General features: G+C 39.0%; 1 protein-coding gene across 1 annotated transcript; it reads right to left on the reverse strand.

Annotated features, from left to right (window-relative positions):
* Window positions 1–38: 38 nt before the first annotated feature.
* LOC103613450 (ATPase family AAA domain-containing protein 2) lies at window positions 39–20,931 on the reverse strand. Its single transcript, XM_017731055.1, has 18 exons — window positions 20,885–20,931; window positions 18,700–18,748; window positions 18,276–18,374; window positions 17,120–17,198; window positions 16,229–16,391; window positions 15,897–16,012; window positions 14,501–14,675; window positions 13,825–13,913; window positions 13,315–13,474; window positions 11,998–12,088; window positions 11,214–11,522; window positions 9,325–9,390; window positions 7,770–7,999; window positions 5,894–6,079; window positions 4,663–4,798; window positions 4,309–4,427; window positions 1,936–2,064; window positions 39–677 (listed from the first exon to the last, which is right to left on the reverse strand). Exons 2-18 carry the CDS (start codon window positions 18,734–18,736, stop codon window positions 639–641), a joined length of 2,223 nt encoding a protein of 740 aa, XP_017586544.1. The 5' UTR covers window positions 18,737–18,748; window positions 20,885–20,931; the 3' UTR covers window positions 39–638.
* Window positions 20,932–23,497: the final 2,566 nt, after the last annotated feature.

Consider the following 23,497-nt stretch of genomic DNA (forward strand, 5'->3'; position numbering starts at 1 on the left):
TAGAAGAATTCCATGCTGTTTTCTTGAAAAAAAAAAAAAAAACCACTGATGTCCCGAAACAGGTTCTTTCACCCAGTGTGCAAAAGGCTGATCCACACAAAGTAGAGGTATTTGATTTATTTGCAGTTCTGTGCAGAGAAGGGTGGTAGACAGTAAATCCTCAAAGCCAGCATACTATCAAAACTTTGCAAAGACACTAATGTTGATTGGATCCCAATTACGTAAGTCTTCCAATTAATTAATACTCAATCTTCTACTGGTTGAATGATTCTCTCATTTCAGATGCTAATTAGCCAACATGCTCAATCTTCTTTCAAGCTGGTGCCCACTTTTCTTCAGCTGATGCCTTCCCTTCTTCACGCAGATCCTTTCTTGATCCAGTCGACATGATCGACTACCGGAATTAACTAGTTTAGTAAGTTTGCCTTGTTTTGTTCCTCATAATCTGGCATTATAGTAATCATTTCACCGAGTGTCACTGGTTCAGCACTCTGTTATGCCTGGTTTCAGTTATGTGCTTAGCTTCTTTCTTTTTTTTTTTCTATAGGTGCTACAATTAGTGAGACGTTAAATATAACTTATCTATTTGGGAGCCATACACGAACACTAGAGTATGTCAAGTATACTGAAGTCAAGTATCACAGCCAGATGAGGGCTGCAATTTCTTTCTTCATATCCTAATAAGAAAAAAAATAAGACAAATTAGGAGTCAGTGTGAATACAAGCCTGAGAACCCTGATAACTTCTTCATCAAAAGAATCAAGAATCTGTACATACATACAATTATTAGTAATATTTAGCCAATACATGTGCTACCACAATCACAATGTCCCTCTAGCCCCACTAGCTTCAAACACATCCTTAGGCACCCAAAACAGAGAGTAGGCTAGAGAAACTGCAGGGATCTATCTCAAGGGCCAATGGATCTCTATCAAGGTGCTTTCAACAATAAAAAAGAAGATAGTTCCTGAAGAGCCACAAGTGAAAGCTGGAACTAGATGTAGACAATGAACAAAGAAATCAACTCCAGTCACAAGAGCTCACAAGTCCTGATATAACATAAACAAATCCCTCCTCATGCTAAAACATATTATTTTGCTAGATGAGAGAAGGGTGCATTTTTCAGGAATAGCCTCCTTGGCTAAAGAGAAGAGGCTTCCTCTTTTTTTTTAAGGCAGACTGAGAAGCATAAAGAATTTTATGTAATTTCATGCATAAGCATCTGAAAGACAAATGGATTCAAGGATTTTGAATCTGGAGACTGAATATCCAATCTATCTAAAACAACTCAATACTGAGAATGCTTGCCTGGGACCATGGGTGCCTGTGGAAGATTTCTGCTGAGTTCTAACAAATTAGAAATGCTTCTCTTCGAGGAAGCTCACTAGCTTCCAAACCATCATAGGCAGAAAGCTCCCCACATGTCATATTAAAGATGCTTGAGCCATGCCAAGTTAAAAAGAAAGTCTAGTGAGCCTACAGAAAAGCCCAAAATTCTTGTAATGTTTCATACCTAATTTCTTTTCAAGAATGGAATGAGTGCTATCCAAGTGTTACCATGTGTGCCTGCCTTCAAGGGGAGAAAGAGGAAGTGGCACACTGAGAAAAGAGCTCTCCTTTCGCAGCCCCCTACCCTGAAAAAGCTCTGGAGAAGGACTAGTGACAGACAGATTAACTGGTTTGAGATGCACTATGTAGGTGGACCCATTGCCTTTTTCTGCTGAAACTGCCAACAATTAGGCTAAATACAACAATGAGTTTGCAATATGGGTAGATGTCTTCCCACCTGAGACAAAAGTCTTGTAACACAGGCAACTAAGCAGTAAAGAGTGATAAATAATGGTGATATTCACAGTGAACACATACATCTGCATAACATTCACATACACGCATAATATCATGTGACAGAAAGTGCTAGAAGACAAAAAAATTTACCTCGACTAATTCGGTTTTGTCGGGATTTTCCCGATGTTGGCAAATGCACATGCTAAGAATAGAATATAGTTTTGCCATGCTTGATATACTGACGTTCTCAGTTGCCATGACGACAGCATCCAACATTTTCTGAAGAAAAAGAAGTGGAAACTACAATTCAGAATAGGACAAGGTATGTCCTACTTTCTTATATTGTTAAATAAAAGTGGCACTTTGGAGAGCTGATTGTCTCATAAGATTTAACTGGAGAAAACAAGTTAATTTTTCACACTTCAGGAAAAAGGATGATTTAAAGTTCAGACAATATTTTCTTACTCATCAATCTATGACATCAATGATTATAATTGCCAATCAACTGCCTCCAGAACAGCGGAGAATGACACAATCTACTTCATTATAAAGTAGCTGCCACCACAAAGCCACAATGCAATACAGGGCCCTGGAAAATGTGTATTTGGAAGCCATGCTACAGATCTTCCAGATACAGCTGTGCCAGCTGGAAACAGAAGCTCCTTAGGTGCTCACCTCTACCCATTATCTGGATGTGTACTGTGCCAAGCACCAGTTAGCTCCTACCTTTCAAATCAAGAGTGGATGAACCAGCAGAGTGACCACCTGTAGCAAATTACCAATCTCTCACACAGTCCCTTCTGTTGTGGAAATGTGAATGTGATAGTCTATGGGAATACAACACTAACAAGCTAGTGGACCACTGCTGGGGCTGCTCAGTAACTGTATTGTGTGAGGTCACGAAGATGTAGCTTAAGAAAGCAGATACACCCAATGAAAATATTACTGCTGCTTGCCATTAACTCAGCCTCACTCAGACCGGTTAGCACAAGATTTGAGTATTCCCTTGAACTTCCTTCTGTCCAACATGCAGGTAAGAGGCACAAAACCCACACAGCCTGCTTTCAGCTGCTGCAAACACAACATATAGAACATGACAGAGGTGCATTGCCAACAACCCCTGTGAAACTACTTCTAATTGCTGCCACATAGGTGACTGCATGCTTTTCTATTGGTTCATCAAGTTCTATCCCTATTACCAAGCAAATAAACAAACAAAAACCGCCACCCATCAAACCAACTTAACAAATCCAAACAAATAATAAAAAATCCCATCCCACAGAAAACCAAGCAGAGGTATTTTGCAGGTCCACCCAGCTTATTAACTTCAGGAGAGTTCCAAAGTCGTTCTCTGGTACAAGCATCAAGTTCTAGTGACACTCATGTTAAGGAAACAAGTTTTCTAAAAAGACAAGTTTCATGACTGCAGCTTTCTCCTCACAGCTGAAAAATATATATAAGCTGAATCGTCTATAAGGACTCTACCATACCATTTGTCTAGTTGGCAATAACTTTGGAGTGCATGCTATTAGCACCCTGACTCTAGAAAAACTTATATAGCTTCTCTCCACACGGAGGCAGATGAGAACAACAAAACCCCCTGAAATTTGCTTAGGACACTAGCCTTAGAAAGCTAGTTTCACTTCTACAGATTATGTCACAGCTTAAAAATGTGACAGAAATTGTGTGGTTAAGCCTGTTCACCAAAGGGGATTCCACTCTGGTCATATTCTCCCCATACAGAGGAAATATCCAAATAATACTCCCTTTCTCGGGCAGGTGAACAGCAGCCTCTTCTGCTTTGACCAAACTCCAGGACTTCAACTAGCAATTTCCTGAATTTTTGTCCAAGCAATATTCCCTGAAAATCAGGTCCTCCTTTTACTGGTCCCTCTCCAGTTCATGCAAAGGAACCTCTTTCACCCTCTAGGCTAGGCCCACTTTTGACCCTTTCCCCAGCTACAGCCTAGGATAACAACTTCTCTCCTATAGAGGACTGGAAAAACCTCATAACACTGTAACTGTATGAATGCAAAATTCTAACACTGGATTCTAACACTGAAAGAATTTCGGAAAAGCAGGTATTAGTATTAGTATCCAGGACAAGCTTCAGGTCAACCTGCTAATTTCAGGTTTAAAGCCATAAATCAAGGTCCTTTTCTGGTTCCTAATAAATGAAAACATGCAAATAGAAAAACAAAACAACCCTACTCCAACCCATCATAAAAACTGCATTAATAACTAACAGTACTAGCAGGTTTTCTGTGAGCTATTTTAAAATTTAAAAAGCCCTTTTACATTAACAATTAGGAAGAGAGCCCTATCTTCTAAAATATAGCAAGAACAGCAGTTTACATCAGCTGTGGAAACAAGAGTCACAGTCCCTTACAGGCTGAATTATTTCACAAGATATATATCACGCTCACAAATTGCTTGAATTGGCATTGGTTAACAATCGACTTAATATACAATCATAAAAAAAATGTCCCACTTCAGTATTAACAAAATTGAAGTTAGACTTACTCTGAGCTCAGAGTAATCCACATACACTCCTCGTTTTTGAATTTTGATTGCTTTCTTGTCCCGTATTTGTGGTTGCCCATCCACCTGAGCACATCTTGCAGGAAGGTGTACCTGAGAACCTGGAATGACACAAATTTAAGTCAGGATTTCTCCTCATGTGAAATAGAGTATCTGTGAAGTATCCTATACCTGAAGTAGGGTACCTTTCTGCAGTAACAGGGAAAAACTTTAGTCAATTCATGGTACTCAAATGCAAGCCCATGAAAAAAGATTGACAGAAAATTATCACCAAAGCAAATGCTGTATTAGCTGTTAACTTACAGCAACAAAGTTTTATATGTAGAATATCCTTACCTGAATTGGTTTTTGATGCAGGAGGTTCAGCAGATTGCTTCATAATCAAGTCCTCAAAAAACCCTCTTCTTTCAGCACAGGTAGGCCGTGGGATACTGAAAACTTCTTCACGATTAGTATTAAACAATGCTTTTATCTAGACCATGAGAAGAAAAGAGATTTCAGATATAAGGCCACAACATTTTTTTTATTTTAAATTCCAAACAGATGAGTGCATTTCTAAATTACACTGAATACTCATGTAGGTAAGACAAGCTATTAAAAGTTAACTTCTTGGCCTTAAAAGGCTAGATTTTCATAGCACTGCAAAGTAAAATACCTTCTCTAATGAACCTTCTAGAGTTTAAGATCCATGAAAAATGTATGATAAACCAATGAAAAAGCAATGACATTCACCACTCCAAACACTGCTTATTTTGCATTTAGCTGGCTTGATGTCCTTTAGCTTGAATATTTATGACAGCTACAGAGGGAAGACGCAGGGCTCAGCAGACAATTGCCAACTTTTTGGTAATATGGGTTGTTTTTTTTTTTTAATTTTAGAAGGCACTTATTAATTTTATAAAAACTTCTGTTACTTAGACAAAATAATCAGAGCAGCATATTACCATTTTAAACACCTTCCTTTAATGAACACTCTCAGATTCTACAAAGCTCAGCATGTGTTTTTAATCAATTTTGTTAAGAAATACAACTAAAAATTTATTTCCAAGTTGCTTAAACAGAAGTTGGTCCTTAGTTTTTTAATTTGCCAGGTTTCCACCTAGATGAAGAAAGAAATTGAATTTTTTGTGAAATAATTTAAATTAGAAATTACATTCTATCACTAAGAGTGTGACCACAGTACTTTTTCAGTAAAAATGTTTTCAGAAAACAATCTTTTTCCCAGCTACCTTTCAAGCACTGTGTATTCTTCACCAAGTACACACCTAACCATCTTGAAGCCACTGAATCAGTTGTATGAAGTGTATCTATATGTCTGTCTAGTAAGCACGAGCGTGTGAGAAAGGAGAAAAAGTTGGGTCAAAGTCAATCCCTTTCCTCAGAAAAGACTTTAAACAAATGCTTTCAGCATTGTTTTGTCTAAGGAAATTTTAAGACACAGGGTTCTGGTGCCTGAGTAAGAACAGCATGAATCTGCTTAAGAGCAGCACAGTACTCCAATGTTTCAAGGATTTGTAAATTAACAATAAACTGAGTAACAAAGAAAGAAAAGTACAGACAGAAATACCTCTTCTGGGAGATCTTCATGTGGCACATCAGATGTTGCAAGGAGCAAAACTGGAGCAAAGTATGGAATGTTATTCAGTAGTCCTGTAAAAGCAGCTTTCAGTGTATGTCCAATGGCCTCCCACCACGAAGGGATTTGTGGGATATAAATGATACTTGGTGCTGTTCTTTGAGCTTCTCGCATCAACTGGTAAAAGGAAAGCTTGCATAAGAAAACTACATCATGTAGAACAGACCACTAAGTAATTACATATCAGTCTAACTCTTTTGTGAAATAAGAATGCATAAAGCCAAGACATCAAGACAAACCAATAAATGAACAACTCCTAAACAATAGGGTAGAATTTTCACTTTGCTTCAAGTATAGACATTGCTATGCAGACAGACACAGAACTGAATCTGATTTCAAAACTACTTAGGGGTAAGGTAACTCCTAAAGAGCCTCAAAACTCAGGTGATGTGATGATGTGCATGAAAAATCAAGATTAACCCTTCAGCAAGATGTGTTAGCCTGGAGAAATCGCTACACAACTGCAACTGCAGCATTTCCAGTTCAGTGTGGGCCCATGCCCATGTTAGACTGGAGCACAGCCTGAACAAAGGCCTCTGTGAAAAGATCAGGGCTAACACAGTCACAAATCATAATTTCAAGCACTTTTTATAAGAGATGACCAGTCCTGAGCCTGCTGTTGGGGTTTTAGTTTAGTCTTAGTTTTTTTTCCTGTTAAAGGAATTTTCTCCCATATGCATGTTGCTAGGGGACAAATAGCTGTACTTAAGAAAGACAAAAAGGGAAGTGGGGCGGGCCTGGCTACTCCTTTGTCTACACCTGGGTGTGGGGACAGTTCGCTCTGAGCGTCCAGAGAGAGAAGCTATTGTTCTCATTATGAAAGTATCCATCAGACCAGATGATTTGCTTTGAACGACCACAAGCCACTGCCTACAGATGGCATCTCAGTCACAGAAGAGGACATGAATCTACTGCATAGGGAAGTGGCAACACATGGCAAATCTCCCCATGCACCATTTTAGAGTAACAACATGCAGGGAGTTCCTGTCACAAGATAGGAAATGTGTGGTATATCCATGCAGTAGACAGGGTATTTATATAGCCATAGGTACAACAATAACATAACAAAAAGAGAATTGCTCCTCCTGTGTAGCAAACAAGTATCCAGTCACATGATGTGTCTGTCCTGACTTATACAGCTCTAAAATGCTGCTAATGAAGATCAAGATATTTTAATACAGCGATGCCAAGTAATTAAATTGATTTCCTGCCTAAAGGTAAAAAATCAAAACTGCAATAATCTGTTCATATTTATTTTTTCTACTTAAGCGACACACATCAGTTTACACACTTAAGCATTCCATGAATTTTAATGCTTTCAATGCATTTCACTGCAGCAGTACAAGCCGTATATGTATATGCAAAAAAACTTATTTTCACAAAAACTTTGGCTGCCCTACAAATACAATAAAAAAGAAGGCTACAGAAAGTGCATGATGCCATCAGGCTGATGCAGAGCCAACTGCTGGGAGCACAGAGACTTAAGAAGCAACAAAAACAACTTTCTGGATCCCCTCAAGACCAGCAGGATTACTTGCCACAAAGAGGGGCTTATTAGCAGAACCTCCCATCTTCCCAAGCTGCAAGCAACATCGTCCCTCTTTAATTTCAAATAGAAATGAAACATGGCTATGTATAAATGTCCTTATTCAGTATCATTCCATCCACAAGAAAAGTGAATTTTCATACAAAAGCAAACATAACAGCAAATTCGAATCAGGCCAACTCCACCAATAGTGAGTTGTGCTTATTTCACTAGTTTATATAGTTCAAGAATCCTATGAGATCAACAACAAAAAAAAGATACCTGTGAACATGTTTCTTCTTGTGATGTGGTGCTAACAAATAAGGTTGGTAGATCCAGTGTATAAGCTGGAAACTTTTCCAGGGCATGTAATACTGCAGAGGCCAAATCAAAAGCCTGCCCACATCCTGGCTCTTCAACCAGTAAGAACCGTGGCCTGCAAGATGTTGGCTGGTAAGAAGGATTTCTACAACAATAAGAAGAAATCAGGTTTAAAAAGGAGTGATGAAGAGGCACACAGATGTTAAATATTTTTCCTATACTTTTTTTTTCTCCTGTAAATATTTTCCATGTTCTACCAAATAATAGGCTGGTCTGTGATAAAGAAGACCAGTCTATTTATCAAAGCCTAATTTCTCAAAAACTGGTATCACTCCTCTGCTAAAAAATCCTGGCAGTCCCCAGCACGACTGCTATTCCTTTGGCTGGGTTAAGTAATAGTTCTTAAGTCCCACAGAGGGACTGTCCAGGCAAATACACACAAAACAGCTGGTCAGTAACCTGATACGGGGCAAAATAACAATTCTCACAGCAGAAACAAATCTGTGTCTCTTCACTGTCCATACACAAGCATTTTCAGCTTGTCTTGACTTTTGGTGTCAAATTTATTACAGGTGTCAAATTTAGCTAAAATTTGGCCACAGTTCCTGGGGACAGTGGGAAGAAAGGGACAAAACTACATTTCTAGGAAAAAAGATTAATGTGGGTACTGAAACACATTAGTTGTATTTGAAGAAGAACATGACTGGATTTTTTAAATTACAGCACTACACTAAATATGTATAAGACATTTTATTTAGTCATTCTATTGGTTTCATCTTTGACTTGTGTATTAATTTCCTAATCATCTTGCTTTACTTGCATGAAATACACTTGTGAAGAGGTTTGTGCATTTTCTCACCACCATACTATTGTACCTTTACTTGCTGAAGTCAAAGATCCTAGAGACCTAACCAAGCTCAGCAAGTCATATTTTCTGGGCAGCACAGCAATAGGAAGGCAGAAAAATATCTGACAATAATCTATTTTAGAACTATTGGACTACATGACTTTCACAATTAAAACGTCAAAAGATAACATAAACTCAGTAGGGTAAAGGTAAAAAATGCAGACTGTTTAAATTTTTCTCACAGTGATTTAACAAACCACTTATTGATTTTGTTTCTGATACATAATGTGCTACTGGTTCAACCATCTTGGAAGGTAGAAGAGCAAAAGATGGCTACATGAATCCACAGGTATCTTTTAAGCTAAAATGACAGAATGAACATTTTTGGGGTCTTGAATCTTTCAAGGAATACTATGGCTTAAATCAATGTTTTAATAATCTGTGAGCCAGTTTGACTTAGTAAAAGAGGGCTAGGCCATTCAGTTTGACAAGTTAGGACAGTGTAGTCAGAACAATTAGATCTAGTACCCAGCTGGATCTTCAGAGTTGGATTCTGGCAAATATTGATCACCCCCACACACACCCTTAACTCCTTCATCTAGCAGCCTTCACGTATTTGCATAACATTTTACAGATGCAGCCATCTCAAAAATGTAACCAGAAAGATGATTTTGCTGTCAGGCTTCTTTTCAGAGACTGATGGTGAGTCATCATCACCGTCAATCCTATCATTCCCTAAAATAGGATTTAAAGACAAGAGAAATTTGTTAACTTTCCTGAATAGTTCATATCTCACTCTTGCTTTAATACACCTTTGAAATCAGTGCTGGAAACCACTTCTTTTGCATTTTGTCATTTGAATGCTGTTATCTGAAGAGTTCACCCTACCACAGACCTAAGGAGATTGCACAAGTCTATACAAAGCTGTCCTATGTCCTATGATTTGCATCAGGTATTACCACTCTGTTGACAAATACTTGGGAGGTTTTTTCCTTAGAATAAAGTTGATCAGGAACAACTTTGGTAGTTCCTAGATACCAGAAAAACCCTTCTCCCCTCATTTAAGCATTTATTTACTACATTAGTAATAATTATTGGCTACATCAGTGGACAATGAAAGGGTTACAGATGTCATCTATCTTGACTTCTGTAAAGCCTTTGACATGGTCTCTCACAATGTTCTTCCCTTTAAATTGGAGACAGATGGATTTGATGAGCAGACTGTTAGATGGCTAAGAAAGTGATTGGATGGTCACACCCAGAGGGTGGCAATTAATTGCTCAGAGTTTCAGTCGACATCAGTGACAAGTGGTGTCCCTCAGGGGTCCATACTTGGACCAGTGTTATTTAATATCTTTATTAATGACATAGATGAAGGAATCAAGTGTAGCCTCAGTAAACTTGCTGACAACACCAAGCTGAGTGGTGCAGTTCACACACCTGAAAGATGGGATGCCACCCAGAGGGACCTGGACAAGCTCAAGAAGTGGGACAATGGGAATCTCATGAGGTTCAACAGGTCCAAGTTCAGGGTTCCACACCTGAATCAGGGCAATCCCCAGTATCAACAAAGGCTGGGGATGAACAGATCGAGAGCAGCCCTGCCAGGAAGAAGTTGGGGGTGCTGGTAGATGAGAGACGGGACATGATGCAGCAATGTGCTCTTGCCACCCAGAAAGCCAACTGTAGCTGGGGCTGCATCCAAAGCAGCGTGGGCAGCAGGGTGAGGGAGGAGATTCTGCCCCTCTGCTCTGGTGAGACCCCACCTGCAGTGCTGCATCCAGCTCTGGGGTCCCAGCACAGGAAGGACATGGACCTGTTGGAGCAAGTCCAGGGGAGGGCCAACAAGATGATGAGAGGGATGGAGTACCTCCCCTGTGAGGAAAGGCTGGGAGAATTGCATTTGTTTAGCCTGGAAAAAAGAAGGCTTCAGAGTGATCTAATTTCAGCTTTCCAGTACCTGAAGAAAACCTACAGGAAAGATGGAGAGGGACTTCTTACAAGAGTATGTAGTGGCAGGACAAGGGGAAATGGGTTCAAACTGAAAGAGAGTAAGTTTAGATTAGATGATAGGAAAAAATTCTTTACTGTGAGAGTGGTGAAGCACTGGAACAGGTTGCCCAGAGAAGTTATAGATGTCCCATTCCTGGAAGTGGTCAAAGCTGGGCTGGATGAAGCTCTGAGCAACCTGGTCTAGTGGAAGGTGTCCCTGTCCAAGGCAGGGGAGCTGGAACTAAATGACCTTTAAGGTCCCTTCCAATACAAACCATTCTATGATTCTACAACTTGGAAAGAAGTGCCTCATATGTGAAACCTTAGATCCATCTCTGAAATGATTAACGTGATGTGAGCTACTGTCAGTAACAGGGGGCTCCGGCAGAGAACCATAGTTCTCCACTGCATGCTGCAAGTCACACACAGCTCCCATCCTGCACTGTGCACACACAAAGTATAAAATTGCACTGTCATTATGGCTGAGAGGTTTGTGTATGTTGGTTGCACAAATCAGAAGTTTTTGCTTTGGCAGGATTTTAAACAAGTAGGTATTATTGTAATACCTTGGTTCTTCTTCAGTGCAAGCTTTGCATGGGGAAATGCTCTCTGCAAGGCTTGTAAAATTCTTTCCAGGGTGTTTTCTAACAGCGGCTTTGAAATAGGTGGTAGTGCTCTCCCAGGTGAAGCCCCAGCTCTCTGAGATGCTGGAACAATCTTCTGCATGGCCATGGCAAAATCCTTTGCTGTTACTTTAATTGATCTGGCATCTATCTTCAGTCTCTTGTCACTCTCATGTATCTGCGGATAACGGCGGCGCAAAGCACAGAGCCCAGCTTCAACACACAGAGCTTTAATATCAGCACCACCGAATCCTGACAAACAAAACAAGAACCAAACGTTATGTCAACATACATGTGTTATATAGGTTAAAAACTGTCTGGATGGCCAGAGTGTTGGGGAATGATGCTATATCCAGTTGGCAGAGGGTTTACTAGTGGTGTTCCCCAAGGCTCAGTACTGAGTCCAGTCCTTTTTGATATCTTTATCAATGATCTGGATGAGGGGACTGAGTACACCCTCAGTAAGGTCATGGACAACACTACATTGGGTGGAAGTGCTGATCTTCTGGAGAGCAGGAAGGCTCCGCAGAGGGATGTGGACAGGCTGGATCAATGGGCCAAGGCCAGTGGTACGAGGTTCAACAATGCCAAGTGCCAGCTCCTGCACTTCAGTCACAGCCCAGTGCAGCACTACAGGCTGGGGGCAGAGTGGCTGAATGCTGCCCAGGGGAAAAGGACCCACACTCACCAACAAACCAACAAACCAACTCAAACCAAACAAACTCACCAACACATTTCTCAGCCAGGTCTTCAAGTAAGTTGTCCGATGGCTTCAGGGTCCAGTCTCGTGTGTGAATTTTGAAAATTTCTAATCTTGCCTAGAAACACAATGGTTGCATTTTAGCTTGCCTTAAGTTTTCTCTTAAAAAAACAACCACAACACAAAACCCCCAAAACTCTCACACTAGTACAAATACTTTTCTTGTTTGCTAAAATTCTAAGTACTTTAAAAGCCAGTTATTAATACACTTGCTGCTTCTTCAAGAAGGAAATTTAATAATTCTTAAATTCTTACATAAATCCCTTGTAGAGGATTGATGAAATAAAAGACATGTGCATCTTCCATAAAAAGTGAGTTTTATAAGTGTGAGACCTAATGATTTTGAAGAACAAATTGTAGTAAAAGCCTCATCTGCAAACAGACATTTTTCATCAAAGAAAATTCTCTCAACTTTAGCAAAATTTCTCAGTGATGGTTTCAGTAGTTCATCAAATTTGCTTTTCTGCCAGTTCATTCAAAGAAAACAGTCCTAGCACTCCATTTTTTGCTACAGCTGCTACCAAGAACAAAAACTATGGCTCAAACTACTGTCACTCATCCAGAAAATGTCAAACATCACCTATTCTCATCTCTGATCCTAGCAAGTCTTTCAGCAAAGTATCTCCTGGTACACAGATTAATTATAGCACACTTCTAGAATTCTTCCACAGCAGGTTTGGCATGGACTGGTTTTAGGTAGCAGGGAGGCCACACCAAACCATGACACAGGGAATTGTGTATTAGATCTGTTTCATGGGACCTCGTCTCTTGTTCCCGAGAGCAGATAAAAACTGGATACAAATGTTTGTGCTAAATGCACTGTTTCATGCACTTTTACTAGCCTTCAATCCAATAAGCCTTTTATCTTTGCTCCAAAAAGTGCTAAAAATATCCGTGATAGCCAGAGAAAAAACACAAAATCAGGATTACAGTTTTGCACACCATCTCTCTCCCATCCATCCCCACCCCAATATTTTGGTTGCTATAAAACAAGTTTCTTCATTACTTAGCTATTGCCATTGAACTTGAAGTGCTGCACCTGTGCAGTGTACTTCATATCTTTGTCCAAGAGAGAAGCAACTACTTGTTGACATCATCTTATTCCTACATATATTCAGTACCAGGTTTGCCCTCCACAGTAAAATGCAGTGTCTCCAGATATCCCTCTTGTGTCCAAGCTCTACACTTCAGATGGAGACTTGCACTGCTCCAGAATGTTGCCTTGTTACAGGGGTTTGTTACAAAGATGGACTTTGCCACATAAGGTTGATTTGAAGTTCTGACCTCTTTGTTTGGTAAATTGAAGCGGAATTCTCGTTCAAAGCGCCCAGGTCTTCGTAAAGCAGGATCTATAGAATCCAGTCTGTTGGTGGCTCCTATGACCACAATCTCTCCTCTGCTGGCTAAGCCATCCATAAGTGTCAGAAGTGTCCCCACAACAGAACTAGCAGAAAAATACTATTTTCATTCACTGGTTTAGTAAATTTTCTTCAGTCTCACATAACCTTCTCCCCTGATCCTTCAAAAAGGACAAGTTTTTATTGACAAGATACTGGTCAGTGAAATAATTATTTTAAGACATAGCAAAATACAGATATAAGGGAACACAGACCATATGCTGATATCAAGCTCAGCAAATTGTTTCCAATTATTGCTTAAAAGTCACCTGAAATCCACTAGAACTGAATTACTAGCTTTCAGGATAAATGAACGTGTCACATCAAGTTAAATAGGCTGTGGTCTTCTTTTCACAAAGATCAAGCACCTTCTACATAGATACAAAACATGTTCTACCTATGAACCTGGTCTTGTTTGCTGGACCGTACAGGAGCAAGAGCATCGATCTCATCAAAGAAAATGATTGAAGGTCGCATCTGGTAGGCCTACAAAGAAAACACAGGAATATTGACATCAGGAAAGCAGCACTGCTTGAAAGAGAAAATACATGGAAACATTATGGTCAGAAAGGCACTGGAACTAGATTTTTCAGACTAGCATCAGGGATCTCTACTAATTAACCTAATGAAAAACAGCAGCCTGTCAACCCACTGAGACTGGGTGACAGGAAACAAATCATACCAGTAGTTTTTACAGCTATTTGGCAACCATGAGAACAGAGACAGGACTCAAAGTTCTGGAATCGACCTTCCATTACCAATTTAAATTAACACGTTTTCACCCTGCATCTGTTTCCCTCTCATCTAAAGCCACCATCTCTTGCTTCTTGAGACCTTTTTTATGACTGTTTGGGTTGTGTGCATGGTGGAGGGCTTTTTGAGGGTGGTGGTGATTTTCTCGTTTCCTTTACTAATCTTTTCAATACATCTCAAGACACTCCACTGAAAAAGGGAACACCGATAATCCCATTTCAGTGGAAGGAGATGATAAAACATGAAAAAGAGCGAGTTCTTCTCGACCACAAAAAATTAGTGACAACTCCAACAGAACACATGGCATGTTTCAACCCTACCTGCTCAAATACTAAACGGAGCTGTCGTTCCGATTCTCCCACCCATTTACTCATGCAGTCGGCAGCACTTCTCATAAAAAAAGTTACTTTCCTGTCACCTCTGCTACATTCATTAGCAAGTGCACGAGCAACCAGGGTCTTTCCAGTCCCTGGTGGACCATAGAATAAACAGCCTCTACAATTTAAAAGAAAGAAATGTTAAAAAAAATTCACATAAGAAAAAACAACATGGAAAAGTATCTGTTGCAACCCCCATCCCTAAGACACATGACTCTGCTCTCCTAAGATAAACACTTCATTGATAAGATAGCAACAGCTGAAGTGTGAGAAAAGTCAAAAGTGTTCCTACACAATTCTGCAAGGGAGCAAACAAAATGAACCAAGAGAATAATGCAGATGTGCAATACCTTGAGAAAAGAGAGCAGCATCCCAGAAGGACATTTTCAAAACTTCTGGCAAACCAGCGGAGATGGTTTCAGTACAGTGGAGCAAAACAAGAGCACACTTTCAATGCAGAATCTGAGACTGGGGTAACTTAGGAATCACCAATTCATTTTTCAATGATAAACTGCATATTCATTCTTTTTTTTTCACAAAATTCAAGATTTGAGAGTAAAGCTTTAAAAAGCTTTAATTTACTAGATTTGGTCTCCCCTTACTGGTGATTAAGGAAGAGGAAGTAGTCTAAAAATGGGAAGGTATTCTGCATTTCTGTATTTCCATCAACTAGAAGAGCCAATGCACTGCTGCTTCAAAAAGAACTTCAAAGAATAAAGAAGCAAAACACAGATTTTCTTTTCAGTGTTTGTAATACTTTTAAAGTTACTGGAAGCAAAGAATTTAAAGTCCTATTTTAATATACCATGACTGACTTTTGCTGACCAGGGATATATAAAGTCAATGAATCCCTAATAATCTCATTTTGTAACACAGAACTTGCTTAGCTGAATAAGAAGGGGACAGATTCTTATTTTAGCCCAAGCACAAAAAAAATGCAAAGTTCTGGTTGCAAGTCCTATCAATTGTAAAACTAATACCTGAAAATACTTCCGGGAAAAAAAAAAGAGTTGGTGGAAGACAGAACTGGACTTCCACAAAACAAACTACAGTTAACTAGCAGCAGATAATTCCTTCCTGCTCACAAACTAATCAAGTCCACTTGTATGCAGAACTCTAAAGAAAAAACCTCCAACTCCACCTTTTAAAGGCAAGACACTTTTAAAGGATAGTCTTGCCACACAGGAAATCTCTGAACATACATATATGCAGTATTCTATCAATTTTTTTAAAAATTACTTTTTACTAGTGTTAAAAAGAACCATAAACACTGCTGAAAATTTTGAAGCATGGAAAATAAGTGAGTTAAGAACTTATAGTTTTAAATGGTGTCTCTTACCTCGGAGGTTTAAATTTCAGTATCTCAAAGATGTCAGGATAAAGCAATGGCAAAATGACCATCTCTTTTAAAGCTGAAATGTGGTCAGATAGACCACCCACACCATCAAATTGTGCCTAAAGATGAAGTCAACAGAACACGTGTTAAACAAAGCTGCAACCTCGATAAGGTTCCATCAGAAATTAGATATCAGTACAAAGAAAATGTTAGTGGTGATTTTCAAATTCCTTGAGACAAAACTGTAAGCCAAGGGAGCTGTAGATGGCCCATTACTGGAAGCTTTCATAAATACTGCAAATATCTCACTGACACAATGAAGTAAAAATACTTACTGAACCATCTATTTGCATTTGCTCCACACCAGCCAGACTTGCTCCAATTTCCATGTGATCCCTGTGAACTTCATTTGAGTTGCCTTTCCGAGTTGCTTCGGTTTTCGGGTGATCATTTGGAACTCCCTTTATGTCATCTTTCCGAGACCTGGCCGAAAGAGACCTAATTTGAATTAAGGAGAAAGAAAAAAGTGCTTCCTAATTTATGATGCAGTTAGATGACTTTTGATTTTCTAATCATCGCAAGTGAATCCAAAAGACCTTATAAATGAGCACAAACTTCCTAAATAGTTAGAAATTAATTCCAACTGTTTTATGTTTAATGGCCATGAATAAATAAAGAACTTTAAACTGAGTTAATTATTATAACAACTCTTAGCACTTACAAATATGAGTATTGCAACTTTAATTTAGAATTTCATTAGGCATTTTTCTTGTTTAAGGATAGTTTCATAAAGAAACATGAACTCTCTTGAGTAATTAAAAAAAATCCATTGAAATTTGCCTTTAAGTTGTCTTCTTCAGTTTTAATAATTTGTACCCTTTAAGATTAAGTATTAAATCTTAATTTGTACACCCTTCAAGTCTAAGATTTTCAGAGGGAGATTATGGCTTCCATTCCAGAAAAATGAATTTCAGTTACACAATCTCAGCCATGACCCTCATCATCACCTTTTTCGTGACCAAAAATATGACATTTTCAAATAAAATCTAATGGCTTGTACAAAGGATGGCCTCCCCTGCAGTGTTTCTTTTCTTCATACCCTCAGACTACCACAGTAATAATCTGAAATTATCTTAATCTCTAATTACCACCAGTCCAAAAAACTTTGAAAGCATTATTCAACAGCGCTCTTGAGAAAGGAGAACTGTCATAAGCCATATACCAACCTTTTAGGTTTTTTGCCTGAATCTCTCTCTTTGACAGGTGAAGTATGGTTGGAAGAGCTTGTCTTACGTTTTCTTACATCTGTTGAAAGCAAAGAATTTAGAATTTGTTACAAACAAGTTTGAGAGAAACCAGGATAGTCAAAGAGGCAAAAAATGGCACAGGTATTACTCATCTCTAAGTTCACGGAAAGTTTCAAGGAGGGGGAGGTTGGGTGGTTTAATCTGTGCATAATAGAAGTAAAAAGACACACACCTGCTTTTTAAGAAAAATTGAAAACTACAAGAGTAAGATTATTAAGTGTCTTTAATCGCTATTCTTTTATGGGTAGATAGGTTATTTATTTAACTGGAAAGCAACAATAAGGATGCCAAATGTTAAAAAAAAAAACCAAAACAGAACGTGCACAGGATATATGCATTCAATAAAATTTATTGGCAGAATGAAGTAAGAAATGTAAGAAGTTGTGTGCATGTATTTTCATTTAAAAAAAAACCCAAAACAACAACCCCCCACTTCCATGCAAGAAATTAGCTCTCAAAACAAACTGTATAATATATAGTATTGTATAACATACTGTACTGGGTCTGGCTGGGGTGGAGTTAATTTTCTCCACAGCAGCCCTCACAGTGCTGTGTTGTGCCTTGGTAGCTGGAAAGGTGTTGACAACACACCAACATTTTGACTACTGCTGAGCAGTGCCAGCACAGCATCAGCACTGTCTCCCCAACATTCCTCTCCCAAGCAGTAAGCTGGCAAGATCCTGGGAGGGGACACAGCTGGGACAGCTGACCCAAATTAACCAAAGGGATCTTCCATACCAGATGACATCAGCTTAGATATAAACCTTAAGAAGGTGGGAGAAGGTGGGGAATTTGTTATATAAAATGTTTGCCTTCTGGAGCAATCACTACACATGCTGAAGCCCTGCTTCCTGGGAAGTGGCCAGACATCGCTTGCTGATGGGAAGTAGAAAACAAAATTGTTTTTCTCTTTGCTTGTGCACAATGTTTCGCTTTTGCTTTGGTGAACTACCTTATCTCAACCAACAAGATGTCTTCCATCTTATTTTCTCTCCCCTGTCCAGCAGAGAAGCAGGAGTGATAGAGCAGCTTGGCGAGCACAGGTGTCCAGCCAAGGTCAGCCCAGCACACCTACTTTCCAATGGAGATTCATAGCGCTCAACAGCTTTCCTCTGCCGGAAGGAGCGACGCAGACCATTGTCTTCTTTTGCTTCATTTCTTTCTGTTGAAACCCCTGCACATTAACACAATGTTGAGTTGTATAAGTACTGTTGCAAATGTGGTGTATTCAAAACATGCTACATGACAGATTCCCACCTGTCCACAACCTTTTATCTTGTAAGCATTTTGGAAAAACATGGATTTTCTTTTTCTCTGAATACCTGTTCTGAGCTCATTACAATACAGCCCTAGAGCTTACAGCTTGTAATGGCAATAGCAAAATAAATTCTTTAATAGAGGAAAAACAAGTAGTTCAGCCCATCTCAATTGTATAAGACAAGGCTTTTGGCTAGAGAATAGTCAAGAAAATTTAAAGCAGAAATAGCCTACAATGTTACCTGGATCATCAGCTTCTTCATTGTTAGCTCTTCCCATATTGAGGCTTTCCTAATTAAGAAAGACAAGAAAGATCAGTCAGAAATATGCAAAAAACCTGTGGGAATATTTGGTGGTTATATAGTAACATTATCAAGGCATTCCATATACACAAAAGATTAAACTAGGCACAGGAGGAGAGAATGAGAGCAAATCTCTGGTACCCAGGACTAATAACAAGTATTTCTGCTCTAAAATAGGGTTTAGTACATATTTCTGCTCTAAAATAGGGTTTAGTACATGTGATAGTTAATCACTTCACCAGATACAAAAAAGAGTGCATCTATTAATCCCAGGTAAATAATCTAAGAGTGTAGCAGAATCTAGAACAAAGCAATTCCTAGCAGACAAAAAAAAAATCATCCTGCCATTTGAGAGATGACAAACAAATTACTATGGAAAATTCTGGTCTCATAAAAAACAAGCAAACAACCCCAAAGAAACATAAAGGAATTCAGATGTAAACAAAGAAAAAGACCTATCAAAGCAGGCTATGAAGATGTTCAAAAAACAAAGCACCTGTCATTCAAAAGGACAGCGGACTAACTTAACAGGAAAACTAAGAAGAAATATGGCTGCAGTCAATCATTTTAACACGAGTTCCTCTTACAACACAGGACTACTTGAGTTCACAGGCAAGGCTGGCAAAAGAACAAATACAGATAAAGCAGGCATCAGTTTTCAGTAAGATTTGAAGCACAAACTCAAGCCCTGAGACAGCTGTTCATAAGCAGAGTCCATTCAAAAGTCATAAGGCAATTCAGAAAGCATAGTTTATGGCACATATTGCAGCATTTCACTGCTATTTTTGAGTTTCTTCTGAAGAAGGTATTTCCTCCACCCCTAGAGTGCAGCTTTGACATGACTATAAGATATTAAACCATAATTGGAGAGCAAAAATAAATAGTTTTCATGACCAAACTATGCACTGGAAGAAGTTTTTTGAGCTAAATTAAAAATTGAACTAAATAACTCCTCTATGTGAAATACCCTACAAATATAGTCCCCATCATCCACTTTTTTGCAAGGCTGCTTCTGAAGTACTAAGATACAAGATGTAAGAGCAAAGATAGGCAGGTACAAAAAAACCTCATTGAAACCAGCACACATAATCAGTACAACATTTCAATATAGTGTGCACAAAGCAAACCGTTGACCTCCAGCCAAGTTTTTCAACACTACTTAAAAGTTAGGTCAAACGTTTACTTTTTCACAGAGGAATTTAAGAACAAGTGGTTAAGCATTTGCAAACATACACCATTTTCAGATTTATTTTCCCCTCTTGCTGAACACGATAAAAAAAAAATCTCATTTAGCAATAAAAAAATGAATTCTGAAGATCATATAAGAAAACAGAAAGAAACTTTGGAAGTTTGTCATGGCACTTAGGTTGCTCTGCATGATAGCATTAAGTCATTTATAGTTCACAGTCTTCCTCAGACAACAGAATCACAGTCTTCTGTGTCGGAAGGAAGCAACAAGGATCATCAACTCCAACTCTTAAGGTTGCTTATTCTTCTTGTAACTGGAGTTAAGGTCTTACACTGATTTTCTATGACTACACATGCTGGAAAAAAAATCTCATTGCTGTTACATTTTGCAAACCTTTCAGAAAACAATGTCAGTGTGGGCTTCACAAAGAGAATTAAGTTACAGACACACAGACAGAAACACTAGGACTGCTTCACTTTGTATCCCACTTTCTGCAGTATCTTAACTCAACCTGTCATTAGAAAATTATTTGTAAGCATGAAAGAAAAGTTAATTAAACATGAAGGTGCTTCTGATGCCAAGAAAATTGATTTAGAGAACAAGTTCAATCTACTGAAAGTCACAACATAAAGTGATTGTTTTGGTGCACAAGAACCAGCCCACACATAACAGAGGCTCAGGTGTGAAGATCTCTCTGGACCTGGCAACCCTAAAATGAGGAGTCCAGTAGCTAATTTAAACACTGGCTGTGCCCAAGTACTTTACACATGAAGCACCTGCCAAATACACCCTTCTGGACATATTCTGACCTGGAAGTCTTAAACAGACCCAAGCACTTGTTCCCAAAAAAAGCTCAGGTTCAAGAGCTTGGCTGCAAAGCACAAAGGCCCACACTTTATATAAATTAGGACATTTTACAGTAATGACAGGACATACCCATGCAGGCAGAGTAACAGAGATGGACCCTATGTGCCAACTGCAGCAGAATGTTTACAGAAAGGCTGTGAGGTTGCTTAGCAACAGCCCCTCTCCAAAGTTCCAGGCTTGACCACGCCCAACCCTGGTGGGACTCTCCTATAGAAAGTACCCCATGCAGCCTAGAACTTCACCATCACAGAATCATGTAATGGTTTGGGCTGGTGGGAAGCTTTAAAGACCATTTGACTTCAACCCCTGTGCCATGTGCAGGGACCCCTGTCACTAGACCAAGTGGCCCATCCAACCTGGCCTACAACAGGGCATCCACAACTTCTTTGGGCAATCTGTTCCACTGCCTCACCACCCTCATACTAAACACCTACTGTATATGTAGCAGCACGTAGGGAAGTCTCAGCCCAAACACATTTAGCTCTTGCTGCCAGGAACAATACCTTTTTCTGCTGTCAAAAGAAGGAGAAAATCCCTAGCCAATATTACACACAAAGGCTTGCTAATAGGGCTCATTTTAGTAGCTTTGCAAGATGATGAAAAACCCTAGTCACTTTTAAATTTGCCAAACAAAACAGATTGATTTGTAGTGGTGTAACTACTTTGTCAAGTCTGCAGCTTTGGTGAATGTCAAAATCACATTTTCTTCAGCTTTTATCCCAATCTATATTACAGAAAGTATAATGTGAAACTGGTTTGATAGGATTATTTTCCATAAACACAAATGAACTGGCATTAATTCTGCTACTCACTGTTAATTCATTATTAATTCAGTTTCTTGTTATCTCTTCCACTACTTTTTCCAAGGAATTATATGACACTGACAAGACTATAATTTCCTGGCTCATTTCTTTTATTCTATTTAAATATTGGCATGTTACCTTTCTTTTGCACTCCTGAAATTTCCCCTGTGTAGCAAGAGTTACTGAAAATCAGCATTAACAGTCAAACTCCTCAACAATGCCTTTAAACCTGTAGGATGCAGCTTATCCAAACCTGCTAATTTAAAAATGTTTTATTTCCTGTTCCAAAGCAAAAATAGAAACAGCTTCAAAGTTCCTGAAGCAGATATAGGTCTTACCCCTCCAAATCAAGCCAGTAAGAACTGGGAACACCCAGAATCCCCCATCCCTTGAAATAAATTATGGAGGACAATGACAAAAATAACTTCTATCTGTGATACAGAAGAGAAGGTCACAAGTGAATACTCTTTGACCTGTTAGTTGTTAAAACACAGTTGTTTCTGTTTTGGCATACATGGAAACTGAGATGTGGGGAACCTTAGCAATACGCCCAGTGCATATATCAAACATAAGAGTAAAGTCAGGAAGAGCGATTGAATCTCGGACTCAGACCAGCAGGGAATCGGAATCACTTATTCAAAGGAGTGAGTTGGTTTTATACACTTTTCTAAGGCACAGTATTTCTTTATTTCTTTATGACCTATCCCGTGTTGCCACATCAGCAATACGCTTTCTCAGTGTCCTTTTATGGGATGATCACTCGCTGTTCACTCGTTTGTCAGCTCCCTGCAGGCTCCTCTCTGTAGGGCTCTGCCCTGTGACACCTCCTCCCCCCAGGGTCTGGTGGACACCAGCCTCTCTGTGCCGCCATGTGCTTCTTTGTGCTGCCATGTGCCTCTGCAGGCAGGTTTTACAGCTCACAACCTAATTCTCTCTTATAATTCCCCATAATTCCCCCTTTTTTGTTTTATACAATGAAGAATTATGACAGTGATTGAACAGGTAGAACTTTGAGAAACAATGTAAAGTTGTCTAAAACTTTTACCATCACTCGGAGTTTGCAACTGCTGGAAGGTCCTGTTTCACAGTGAAGACTTAGAAAGTCTTTCCTAGGCAAGACTTTCAAGTTTACTTTGAAAGAGGGTCCAGCTTTTTTAAAATCAAATTAGCAAGTCAAAATTACTTGATTACACTTTTAGGGCAGAAACACTTGGGTTTGATGGTATAATCTCCAGTCAGCCAGGGCTAGGGTTTGGCCAGAGCTTCAAGCCTCATCTGAGAGGGTTTCCCTAAAATACTTATAAAATTGCTTAAAAACTTTATTAATATCTTGCGATCATTTTGAATGCGATTGAAAAATTAAGAACATATAAACTTTTTTAGTCTTTGGCGGGGGGCACACCCCATCTCTGCATTCCGCCTTTTCTGTTCTAACAATATGTAACACGAACATTTTTCAACTTACTAAATTCAGGAAAATGTGTAACATAACATGCAGTTTTCTTAATATGAACAGTAAAATAATACATCTAATACAACATCAAGTGTGCACTGAGTAAAAACAAGCAAGGTAATATCATTAATTGCTTAAGTACTTCATTGTTTCACAGAATATATATAAATTTAGGTCTTGGAAAATTACAATTACATTAACATGAACACTCTAAGAGGTTTTAAAATGTAACAAGCTTAATTCCTGCTTTAAAAAATAGCTTACAAATTATAATTATTATCTATCACAAAAAGCGATCAGAACAATGCACGGGGGTCACAAGGTGGTGTGGTAAAAAAGCAATCTTTGAGATAGGGTCAACATTTTGGATAACGAAAACAGAAGAGTTCTATGGGCCAGCTGCAGGAGCAAGACACTTAGCTTGCA

Source organism: Corvus brachyrhynchos, unplaced genomic scaffold (genome assembly GCF_000691975.1).
Source record: "Corvus brachyrhynchos isolate BGI_N302 unplaced genomic scaffold, ASM69197v1 scaffold293, whole genome shotgun sequence".
Classification (NCBI taxonomy): domain Eukaryota; kingdom Metazoa; phylum Chordata; class Aves; order Passeriformes; family Corvidae; genus Corvus; species Corvus brachyrhynchos.

Coding starts and splice junctions, on each gene's coding strand:
- LOC103613450 (XM_017731055.1), bottom strand. CDS start 18,736: ATGGGAAGAGCTAACAATGAAGAAGCTGATGATCCAG. Junction 8,000..9,324: donor AAAGAAGCCTGACAGCAAAA/TCATCTTTCTGG, acceptor ACATCTGTGTGC/CTCTTCATCACTCCTTTTTA. Junction 4,428..4,662: donor TGCATCAAAAACCAATTCAG/GTAAGGATATTC, acceptor GTGTCATTCCAG/GTTCTCAGGTACACCTTCCT.